Consider the following 12,296-nt stretch of genomic DNA (forward strand, 5'->3'; position numbering starts at 1 on the left):
AATAACCAATGAGTTACCTGTTACTTTTTGGTCATGTAGGTACTCTTAACTTCCCTGTTAAAGCTTGGATCTGAGAGTTCACACTGTGTCCTTACAGCAGCATCTTTACTGTGCTGTTGAAAACTATTTGACCTCTTGTCACATTTTTAGAGAACTCTCTGTTTTTTTCATGACCTCCTTTTTTTCCCTTCTCATCTACACCAAGTCTGTCAGTTAAATTTTCCCTCTTTTTTCTGCTGGTGTCCGACCTCTGTAACCTCTTTATGTTTTGTTTCGAGTCCCACTGATTCACACCCTTTCACCAGGGTTGTGTGTGAATGTGTGTGTGTGTGTGTGTACGTCCTGCTCCATGGCCCCGGGCCCTGTTAGTTAGCGCCTGTGCTGTGCAGGTCAGTCGAGCCAGGGTGAGATTGTTTGCGGTGGAAGTGAGCGAAAATCCAGTTGCTTTGGGGGAGGGTCTTTGTTTTTACTTTTTGTAGAAATGAGTTCATGATTGATGAAATGGGAATATTGACACCGTTGTCAAAATGATCCATGTGGGAATTTTCTGATCTGCCGCCTTCATGTTAAAGGTCATATTTGGGCAGCTAAAACCTGGGTGGTGAAGATTAGAGAGGTCTGCCTGTGGTTCATGGTTAAGTGGAACCAAGTCTGACTTTTTTACTCCCATCCATCTTCTCCGGCATTTTAAAAATGACATCTGTTGTCTGGAAAAGGTAAAAACAGGTCACCTTGCAGGGTTTTCTTTGTGAGCATCCTTCCAAGACTACCTCAAAACTGTCTCTCGGTACAATTGGTTCGGATGTCTTTGCATCATTCTTGGTGTTAATGTTGAGCTCTCACAAAGCAGCCATGATCGAATGCAGACAGTCAGCCTCAGAAGCAAATCAGAGCGTCAAGTGTCACATCAGCCTCCTCCTCACTGTTGAAAATCATTACGATTGAGAGGAAAGTTGAAGGAAATATTGCCAGAGATATATTTAGAGGTCACATTCAAGAAGGGGTTGAGTCCACATTTAAGGAATTTTGTATTAATCAAATAATTTAACACTGATTTACATTTTTACTTTATAAATTATTCAACCCAAACCAGTGCTTGGAGTTGAACTTAATCCGGCAAAGTGCTGAGAAGAGCTCAAAGAAGAGCCTCTGTATATTATTTCAGTGAAGTGTGTGTGATCATCTGCAGCTGACAGGTTTGTGTCCCATTTTGAAGTTCAGCTGATTCTGACAACTTGACGTTTTTTCATTCCTGATTAAATGTAACACGAGTTTACTAGAATCACCCAGAAGACTTACTGTTCCTGCTAAACTACTGTCTGCATGTTCGCTTGTGTTCCTCGTTGTACGATTTAGCAGTGCGCCAACCAGTCACATTCCCATCACTTGTCAACAGATATCCATTACTGGCCTGTTTGTTTCAGAAAGTGCAATCACAGTTGGAAGTCCTTCGGCAAACAATGCCACACTTTCTGATAATTTTGGCAAACACGGGAATATTTTAGCGCCTTCGTCCGGTAACTTTTTGTATCTCTTTTTTTAACAGAAAGACTGAGAGAAAACTGTGCTTCCTTTTTTCAGAGTGCAGCTGCCGCCCCCAGTCCAGTGATGGGCAACATGCCACCCAATGATGGCATGCCGGGAGGACCTATGCCCCCTGGCTTCTTTCAAGTAAGACCCTCTCTTGAAACGTCATCCTCCTCAACCCGCTGCCACGGTCGCCTCTCGACCCTTCCCCTCACTTAGCCTAAAGCTTTCCTTCTGTCTCCTCCTCCTTTTTTAGCCTCTTTAGCTGTCCTAATCCTGTCCAGATGTGTTTTCTTCTCTGTCTCTGTCCCATATGTCCATGAGTTGTCGGGTTGTTAACCCCTGGTGCTCTCTCTGATGCTTCTTTACACAAAGAATTTGCACTCATATGTTGTTGTTTTTTTTCCCTCCCAAATATAAAATGTGCAGTTTGCATTAGTTTGGGAGAAGGAAAGGAGGATGTTTACTCCAGTTCTGCTCATTCCGTAATTTTAGTTATCACTGTTCACTAGGTGCTGTTTCAAGAGCTGGTGAGGAAGCCTTACATGATGCTCATTAAACTAGTGACATCTGAAAAATCGAGTCTTGAAATTAGCCACACATCCAAAGATATTCACAAAAATTGCTGAAGGAGAAATAAAGCATCAAAAATTGAGTTCACCTAAAATTGCCTTCTTTGTGACATGTAATTATGCACACTCAGTGGAATCACGTTTTTCTCATCAGTCTGAATACGGGGAGCAGTTACAGTTTGTGAAAGTTTGTGTGGATGGTGGTAAATTCTTGCAAAAGTTTTATTGGTCTGGGCAAAAAAAAAAAAAAAAAAAAAGCCTTTGGAGGAATTTTCGGCAGCATGTTTCTTCACTTCTCTTACCAAGGATTTTATAAATTCATACAACCTCTCTGTCTGTTTGATGAATACAAAATTAAATGTTAGGTTTGCATACGAAATTTGAAAACATGGAGAAACAGCCTGCTCGGATCTATCTGAAGATGTTTAATTCGACTTGTTAACATCTACATATACCATAATGCAACACAGTCTTCCTAACAAAATGTCACAAATCAAGCTTCGTTGTTAGTTTTATAGAAAAATACACGCAGCCATCTCTTTTGTCCAACTAATACAATAAATATATTAATGTATTATGCATCATCCGGTCTTTATGAGTACAATAAGTATGTTTAGTTCATCCCATTAATTAAATAAACTGTTTGCTGTAAGCATGTTGGCTGAAACCCCTCATAGTGGATTTTTACTACGAACCATATCTAATGTGAGACTGTGAAAGCATTTTGTAAAAAGACATTTTTGTTGGTTGATTGGCAGCAGATCGTGCGCCGTGCAGCTTGTGTGTGTGCATGTGCTGGGGTCGTGGAGAGTGTTAATGATGTATGAGCTGTGAGCTGGCCAGGGAGAAAACTATCTGATGGTGTTGCGTGAGTGACATTGCTTTCCATAAATAGACTCTGTGCGCAAGGCTGACAGACAGACAGACAGACGGGCAGGGAGGCAGGCAGAACGGGCAGAAGGGTACAAGGAGAGGAACCGTTAGCTTCTCTTCTGTCCTCTTCTGTCTCCGCTTAGCTCAGTTGATCTAAACAAGGAAGCCAAAGATGAAGAAAACAACAAAATAAAAGGTGAATATTGTGGGGCTTCACTGTGCAGAACGTCAAAGACAAGCTGCTCTCTACATGTGGCACCTTGACATCACGTTTCCTTAAATCAAGCTGACACTGTTACCTATGAAGCCGCGTGTTCGGATTGCGTCATTCAGTTCGAGCTAGTCGGAGCTTACACTCCTGTCCCCGGTGAAATAATGGCTGCGGTCCCCGCTGAAAGTGCAGGCTACAGAGATTTCTGCTACGCATTCATTCATTGTAATGAAGGGGGATGCAGATTTCCCCTCCCACATTGTTGAAATTTTACTCATACTCTCATTGCTCCTCCTCAGCCCCAGCATGGGTAAAGTCACTCAACTCTCAATGCAGAATTGTGAATGGATTGCATGCAGTAAACTGAATTGTCCCGGTGCTTTAGTCATTTCTCATCTTAACTCCGGGTCAGGGTTGTTGTTGTTTTTTTCCTCCTTTCTCCTCTGTATGCCCAGCATCCTTCTCCATGACATTTTCTCACTCTCTCCATTTCCCTTGTCTTTGAAATCATTATTTTCTCACTCAAACAGCCTCAGGGACGCGTGCATTCTCGCCAACATCTGTGTGTGTACTGTTCTTGTAAGGTGCGTGTGTTGCAGAAATTAGTAGAACTGGCATTGTAATTAACATAGGCGACCCCAACACTGTTTCTGGCTTCGGTCCTGGGAGGGAGGGATGCGGGGGAAAAGGTGGGACAATGGAGGAAAATGGAGATGGAAGGAGAAGGTCCTCTAAAGCCCGATCCGTGAATCTGTGCTCAAAAGTCTGACAAGTAAAAATCCACTTGTTATGCCGTAACACACAAGTGGATTGTTAACAAAAAAGCATATGAAGGCAGATATTTTAAGAAGATGTTTATGATTAAAAAAAACATGGAACAAGTTTGTGCATCATCTTAATGAGAAACCATTCAACCCACACAATAATGATTTTATCATCCTGTAGATGGTGATGTAATATTACAATAAATGACATTGTTACAACAAAGCCATAAAGTTGTGGATACCTTGCATCAACATTTCGGCAACATTTAGTGTGACATGCTGATCTTAGCGCTCAGAAGTTTTTAATTGCTACAACGGAACATATAACAATTAGCTCGTGAAGGGACATGCTGTCGAGCTGGGCTGTTTTAAATTGACTTTAACAACCTACGCTCAACAGAAAAACTTAAAAAATAACACAAATTTCAAAAATAAATATAATTTTTGCACTAGTTGTCTATTATGACTTTTTTGTCTAAGTGGAAAATCTCTTTTTATTGCCTTAAATATTGGTTAAGGGTGCTTCTCTTTGAACATGTCACACATACACACACACTTCACCAACTTTTGCAAGTACAAGAAAACAGCAGCAAAATTCGTCAGATTTTTTTTCGAAAGCAAATACGCCAACAAGAAAAGTAAGCAGTAGCACTCTTATACCCTTACAAAAAAATCCCACGAAAATCACATGTGACTTTCACATGTGATCACATGTGAATCACATGGGAATCACATGTGAAAACGTGATTTTTGGGGGGATTATCTGATTCACATGTGGAAAATGGGAATCACATGTGATCACATGTGAATTTCGTGGGATTTTTTTGTAAGGGTAGAGGAGGACAAAAGCAAAACTAATGGTTAAAGCCATATCTCCATTTGTCGTTTATGTACGAGCTAATGTTAGCACCGAGGCACAAGTAGCTGCTGCAGGAAGCAAGAAAACGAGCAGTTTAACAATCCCATGAACCCCTAATCAAATGTACAGCAAAGGCTCATGAGAATGTTTATGATACATTAAGTTATTTTTGCTTTGCGACAATTAGTTAGGGAGATAATTAACATAGACAGTGTGTCCAGTAGTTGTCAACATTGGTGTTGCTTTGACACTTACTTTCTGCCCAGCATTGCAAAGGTTCCTCTGACAACAAGTGACAGTGTTTATAATTATGTGATGCTCTGAAAAGGTAAAACAAAAGCTTTAAACTGTTTACCATGTAGTGCACTGTAAGGACAAAATTAGCCATCATATGATTGATAAAATAAGCTTCTTGATTGGAATTCTTCTGGTTTCGCGACAGACCCTCCTCACTGAACCACCGTCGCACCTATCTGCACGTAACATTTTAACAACACTTAAAGTCAGAACTGGAATTAAGTTTAGTAGCCCCTGCTCACAAACACAAACTCCATCCGGTGTTTTGGTGCACACGAGACGCAGCTTAGATTAAAGCTGACATTGAACCTGGCTGAGGAATCCTGCAGCAAACAGAAGTTAAAGCTAATTCTGACAGGCAGTAGAAAAAAAGAGAAAGTAGTACGTGTATATTTAGTGTACATTTTGGTATATCATCCCCCCTGTAATAGTCCATTCCTGCTGCATCACGGTCCTCTGGGGAGGACAAGAAAAAGGGGAGATGACAGGGGACAGGAGGGGCAGCAGAGTTAATGACAGGGAAGAGAAGGGGAAAAAAAGCAGCAGAGGACACAGAGATGTCAGGAGTTTTTCACAAACAAGGAAAAGGTAAACTGCCCCCTCTTGATATGCGATCCAGATAAACCCCCAGAAGTCTCTCCTGACATGATTCTGCAATCTCTATGTGGTACATCAAAATCAATAATCAAAAAAACCTGGGCTTTCCATTAGGTCTGTAATGCAGATGGGGTGTGGCAGCTTCTTTCATACTTCAGTAGAATTGTTTTCTGTGCTAAAATAAACAGGGGGACTCCAAAGTCAAAAGCTGTGCATCTTACTGAGGGTAATTGCTGCTTTTTGAGGGAACCAAAAAGCACAACAGAAGGAGTTGGTTTAATTACACATTTAAGATCAAACAAATCAGACGTGAAGGTCAAATTTGAGAACTTGTTTAAAGCTGACACACTGCAGGCAAATGGTGAGTTTGCAGATCATCTGCTCTCAATACTTTTATTTCACTTTTGTTAAGAAATTGAGAAACTAATCTCAGGGCCATGAACTGGATGAGTAAAATGCAAAGTTGAAGTGCTTTAAAATTTGAATGACAGACCATGCGCCTTTGAGGGTCACATGTCATTTCTGCTTCCTCTCCGAAGAGTATAGACCCTTCACTTAAATCCTGGGTAATAAAGTTGCAAAAACAGAACAAAGAATAACTAAATTTGGAGTTTTTGAGCATGAGATGTAACAGTGTTCAACCTCTTCTTTGACCACTTGACAAAAAAAAAAAAAAAAAAAAAAAAAGAAAGAAACGCCAGCAGGTTTGGTATGAAAATTTGTGGAAAAACATTTAAAAGTCTTTTCCTGCCACATCTGAAGGAGCACTTTAAATCGAAGTTTCAAAAAGACACGCTAAAGGCTCCAGATAAGAGTGTTCTGGCAAGACTTTCCCACTTCTGCCTGAAATAAAGCCAACGGGAGGAGAGGCCGTCTTTTACCCTTATCGTCACTGCTTTTTCTTGAGAGGACAGCAATAAAAATGATATCTAATGATTCTCCTTGAATGACAAACTCTTCAAAAATAAAAGCCGGTACAATGCAATGTCTGTTGTCTGAGGTAAATTCCTTAGGCTTTGTTCAAAAAGTCATGATAACGGCACGGTTTAACAGTGATTTGACTGTAGCCTCTCCTACTGTGCATCTGTCACGCCTGTCTACACAATGTGTCCATACTGTTGTCAGTTTAAATGTGGCTGCTTTGTATATGTTTAAGTGTCAAAAGTTAAGAAAGAAAGCTTGAATTGTTCTATGATTTGCAAAGGGCTTATACCACAACTACTCTATACTTTTAAACTTACATTGAGACACTCCTGAGAACAGAGAGCCAAGGAGGTAGAATCTAAATAGTTCAAAAGTTCATTTATCTATAATTAACACTGATGTATAATTTAGTTTTATATAAATATATTTACAATTAACAGGAAACAACCAAGGTGCCACTATATAATCTCATGTAGAAGATGGTACGTTGATCTTTAATTATTGCCGATCCCATTTGCACAGGGTGGATTCAGGGTTTTTGAAGGCTAGTATTGAGACTTTTTCCTGTAATTGAAACAAAGGCAACCTCAGAGGTTTTAAATACCGGTCTGCATTTGTGTGTCTGTTTTTTTTAATCTCCCCTGGTTTTGCGGGCAAATTCAGTGAGCAACTAGTTAGTTGTCTCTGAGCCGTGTCATTTCCAGTCGTTAAAAAAAAAAAAAAAGTTGATTCAGAAATAAGGGCGATTTTTAAAACGATACTCATAACAATTTGTGAGGGATAATAAATGTAATTTGTTGCTTAATCAGCGTCTGGTTGTTTGGACCATGTTTGGACTTGTTGTTCAGCTGCAGAATAAATGAATTTGGGTCTTTTAGATCTTGAACGTACAAGATGTGCCTGAAGCCTTTGCAGAGTAATGCATATAAAACTCATTTGGTACCATCTTACAATAATTAAATGTGTGTCACCATTGTGTGTGCGTGTGTCTTTAGAAAGAAGCTCCCCTCCTATATGCAGAGGGTGGCATATTCCCGCCTCAAAGCTGACGTGCTGCTGTGGTATATACCATGAGCAAGCAGGAGACCTAATGCTACCACCACTGCTCTCTCTGGAATGTTAGCAAGGAATGACAATGAGTGTGTGCTTGTGTGTGTGTGCGTGCGTGTGTGTGGTGCTGTTCTTCTGGCTTTGTTTGTTATGTTCAGTGATGCAGACTGCTTTGTGCTCCCGGTTTGTGTGTGTATGTGTGTGTCTGTCCGGCAGTTTGATGACAGCTACACACTGCCCTCTAGTGCCAGATGCTGAAAATAGAATCAGAAAAACTCCGGTAGGCTTCCATACCCCCCACCCCCTCTCTTAGTAGTCCATCAGGGGCAGCGGTGTGGGTCTTCCTTAAGCTGAAATGAGTGGTGAGGAGGCGAGGGGGTTGTGTTGATGGGTTTGCGGTACTGTGCCAAGCTGTTATCTCCTTAGCCGGGTAGAAAATGATTTTATTAATTGCTTCATTTAACGCTCCCCACGTCCCCCCTCCTTCTTCCCCCTCTCCTACACAAACACACAAATAACATCACATGGGCACGTGCGTGCTCGCACACACCTCAGCCAGGCTGGTTTTCAGGACTCGCCCCGCGTACACCTCTGTGACAGCTGAAATGTTCTGTGTGTGTGTCTCTGCGGGGACCTGTGGAGAGAACAGTACAGCCGTAAAGGCCATATGCTGGCCCATTCAAATGTAATGGCAGGAAAGCCTGGGGAGGCTATGCTCCATTATGGCACATTATAGAGAAGAAGAGAGGAGCTCTGTTCATGTTTGTATGTGTGTGAGAAAGATAGGGGGGGAAAAATGGATAGGCAAGATTGTAGAGACTCAGCTCTAATTTAGTGCAAAAAAAGATGGTCCCCACAAGATATGCTCTTAAAGTGAGATTAGGATTAGGTCAAATTTATGCCAAGAGTTGGAATGAGGCATGCTGTGCTTATGTTTGCAGTCAAGGATGAGTACAATTCATCGCAATGTCCTCCTAAAGTGACTAAAAGTCAGTTATGCGTGCATGTTTGTGTGCAGAGGAGAACCAGACTGCTGCAGCTGGGTCAGTGCAGTCAGACCCCGCAGGGGTGTCCTATTAGACACACACACAGACACACACACATACACAGACAAGGCTGGCTTGGCAGCAATAACCTCTGAGGTCAGACAGAGCTAGCGCTGCATTAGCCTCAGTGTGAACCTGCTGAGAGACAGAACGAGCCAGTACAGCTGGTGTTAACCATCCAGAACACACACACACACAGTGGCAGGAAACACTCTGGCTCTTATACAAATGTCCGAACTGTGCCAACATGTCCAGAATACACTGTATGTACAACTAGGTAAACATTTCCGGAGCGTCCAATAAATTATTGACAAGCTGCATATTGTGTGGCTTGTTAAGAAGTGGCTTCAGTGACGACTTGACTGCCTCCCAGATCAGCCTCTTTCACGACAAAGAACTGATTAGCACTGGTGCATTCGGAAAAGTGACCGAGCATGTTTTAGAAAGGACGAGAAGGACCTCTCCCATAAGCTGCTGAGCTCACGGCCCTTTAGGACGGGCCGCACAGACGAGAACCTGAGAGATCCAACCCGTTTCAGGCTGTCAGTCAGGCGTGTTTGTTTTCCCAGTGCAGCAGGAGCAGCACCAGCAGCGCCCACAGCTTCCTGGTGCTCCGCTCTGCCGGCATACCACCGTCCCAGCCGTGCCAGCAGAGCAGTCTCTGAGGGAGGGAGGTGTCGTGGGCAGGAGGGGGAGGCATGGGGTGAGGGGAACCAGGAGAGATGCAGGTACACGTGCTGCGTTTAGAGAAAGAGGTGAACTTGTCTAAAGTTTCCACCAACCAATTAGAATAACGCGCTACCATTAGATTTCTTCTCAATGACATCTTTGATCATTCAGATGTAACATTAAAAAGTTCTATGAGGAAGCAAACAATAATGTTTTTAATTTACAAACACAACTTCATGCATCAGTGCATCCTGTTATAACATATAGATTTGTGCAGTGTAGTAATATATTTTGCCAAAACATTCACTGCTTGCTATTGGTGGATGTTATCTTACTGTGTTTTTATTCAGACTAATGTGATTTTTTTTTTTTTTTGTAATTTATGATTACTTGAGGAAATATGAGTGGAGGAAGTGAGTTAAATGTTAAGTCAATATTAGGAGAAAAAACACATTAATTGTGGGCTTTGTGTGTGTTTGTGCATTTGTACTGCGTTTCATTAATATCTACCAGAAGCACATCAGTGTGTAGGTCGGAGGTTATGTTGAACATGGTTAATCCCCTAATCCTTCACCTGTTATCATGATGTTAGATGCACACCTATTATAAAAGACCCTCCACACACACTCAGCGCTGGAGAGAATAAGATCCTACTGTCAAATATTAAAAAAATATATATATATATCTCATATTTGCACTCATTCCCTCTCCGGTGAATACTTCTCTCACACACACTTACACTTACACACACACCTGTATTGTTACCTGATAGCAGAGGGCTGGCAGAGGGCTCAGAAAGATGAGTAGATGAGGCTGGTCTTACGGGGGTGGGGTGGGGGGGGCTTCTTTCTGCATATGGATGTGCAGGAAGTAACAGAGATGCTGCTGCAGCTCGAATTAGATGAGGTTACAGCAGAGTGAGGCGGAGAGTAAACGTGATAGTTCAGATATTTGTGGCGTTCTGCGGGAAGGGTATGGGCAATTAATATCTTACCTGTTGTAGATAGCTCTTTGAACGGCCTCAGTTTTGAGAAAAAGAAGTGAATTCTGACTGAATTGACAGGCTATGGGCTAATCTGAGCAAACTGCTGCCATCTTTGAACAACTCCAGTTTAGCATTAAGCAATTCTGTAGTTGTGTTTAAGCCAAAAAGCAGGGCCAGCAGCTAGCAGTAGCACTTCAAACTGAAGTTGTTCAATGAGTTATCTACAACAGGGAAGATAATAACTGTTCACAGCCTTTCCACAGAACCCTACTTTAAAATTCTTACAGTCTTGTAGATTTGAAAGTCTGTCAGGCTCTAAAGGCAGTGTCTCGCTGGGCTGCAGCTGTTGGCGACTAGTTAGCACCTCAAAATTGTGCAAAAATAGTCATAGTTTTTGTTGCAGCCTCACTGAATTCTTAGCGTTTGCAACCAACTGACCATTGGGACGTGCAAAACGGTATTCTAGGCTGTATACATTATTTTGTCGCCCACACTGCGGCTGCTTTAGCTCGCTTTGTTAGAAAAAGGGAGCAGAGAAAGAAGCGTTTGCGATGTTCGAGATAACTCTGTGACTAGTATGAGAGAAATAACTGTCGCGCGCGTTTTTAGAACAAGTTCAGAATTCAAGCGACAAGACTGAGAGCCTCTGCAGCTCAAGTGAGGAAATGGAGAACCCCCTTAAAGGTTTTGAGACATTTTGGAGACTGGTTCGTTAATGACTCTAATAGTCACAGCCCAGTGAGACACTGGCTTAAATAAAAAATGAAGGGGTGTTTCCTCTGTGTGATTATATCTTTGAGTCTAATTTAATTGAAGCCACAGCATAATCTAGACCATATTCAGACTGGGACTTATTTCTGTTTTTATTTACCACAAAGCTGTTTGATTGGATTAGAATTTTATATTTGAGCTTCAGTATTGAACTTGCTTTGGCTCTTTGGTTGGTTTTTGGACTGCTTTAATTCTGTCAAACTGGATCAAGTATCGGCGAGGTAAATCTGAGCGAAATAATACCATGTTAGAATATACCCTAAATTATCCTTTTGGCAACATCATTGTAATTGAACTCTGATTACAACATTCCTCGTGAATTGATCTGACCTCGTGCTGGCAATTAACGATTCCTGTACATGAAAATCAGAGTGGCCCTTTGTTAATGTCAGTGACAAATCTTGTTATACGCATTCCCTGTTGGGCCAACAGATTAGATATGATAGTTGTGTGGTAATTATAGGCTACGTATGTAAATTGGACATGCTGCATTTATTTTCTGCTTTTGACCACGGGGGCAGAACCAAATTCACAAAAGCTCATTTTGTTCATGTGTTTCAGCTCCTAAAGAATGAGCAAAATGTTTGCTAATCAGTACTTCTTTATACATTGGAGGTGTTTCTATCTTCAGATAAATGCTAGTCCCACATTTACAGTTCATTTCTCTTTTTTATTATTATTCATAGCAGACATTTATTCGCCTGCTTCTCCTTGGAGTCAGGCAACTATTTTAGCATTTCTCACTTTGAGCCTGTCAGATTTCATTATTGCGTGCAACTATGAAATGTGGGTGATCATGTAATTGCCTGTGTCTGAGTGTGTGAGTTTATTTGCCTCTGTCTGTTAGCAAAATATCTCATAAACCAGCGGACAGACTTTAATGAAACTTTCAGAAAGTAATCATTAGATGCACACAGGGGTGGAAATTAGCACCCGCCACCGGCCAAATGCGGGTAAATATTTGAAGTGGCGGGTGAATTTGATCAACACACACGCCACTGGTGGGTTGGCAACTTGAACAGAAAAGGTGTTATTTGTCCTCTTGACATATAGGGGGCAGCAATGTGCTCGAGTTGCTGCTGTTACGTCGAGCCCCGTTCCCCCATCAGATACGGTTCCCCCTGCGTCTCCGTAAATAATGACTTATCTAT

The 12,296-nt window shown here is 41.7% G+C and overlaps 1 protein-coding gene across 3 annotated transcripts in view; it reads left to right on the top strand.

The window, feature by feature from the left end:
- The window catches only part of ssbp4 (single stranded DNA binding protein 4), an 89,173-nt gene that overhangs the window by 63,457 nt on the left and 13,420 nt on the right, over nucleotides 1-12,296 (top strand). For all 3 annotated transcript variants that reach the window (XM_037974227.1, XM_037974226.1, XM_017407354.2), the window contains exon 5: nucleotides 1,582-1,671. In XM_037974227.1, the coding sequence (XP_037830155.1) occupies nucleotides 1,582-1,671 (90 nt within the window). The remainder of the gene's footprint in view (nucleotides 1-1,581; nucleotides 1,672-12,296) is intronic.

This window comes from Kryptolebias marmoratus, linkage group LG24, assembly GCF_001649575.2.
Source record: "Kryptolebias marmoratus isolate JLee-2015 linkage group LG24, ASM164957v2, whole genome shotgun sequence".
In the NCBI taxonomy this organism is placed as follows: Eukaryota; Metazoa; Chordata; class Actinopteri; order Cyprinodontiformes; family Rivulidae; genus Kryptolebias; species Kryptolebias marmoratus.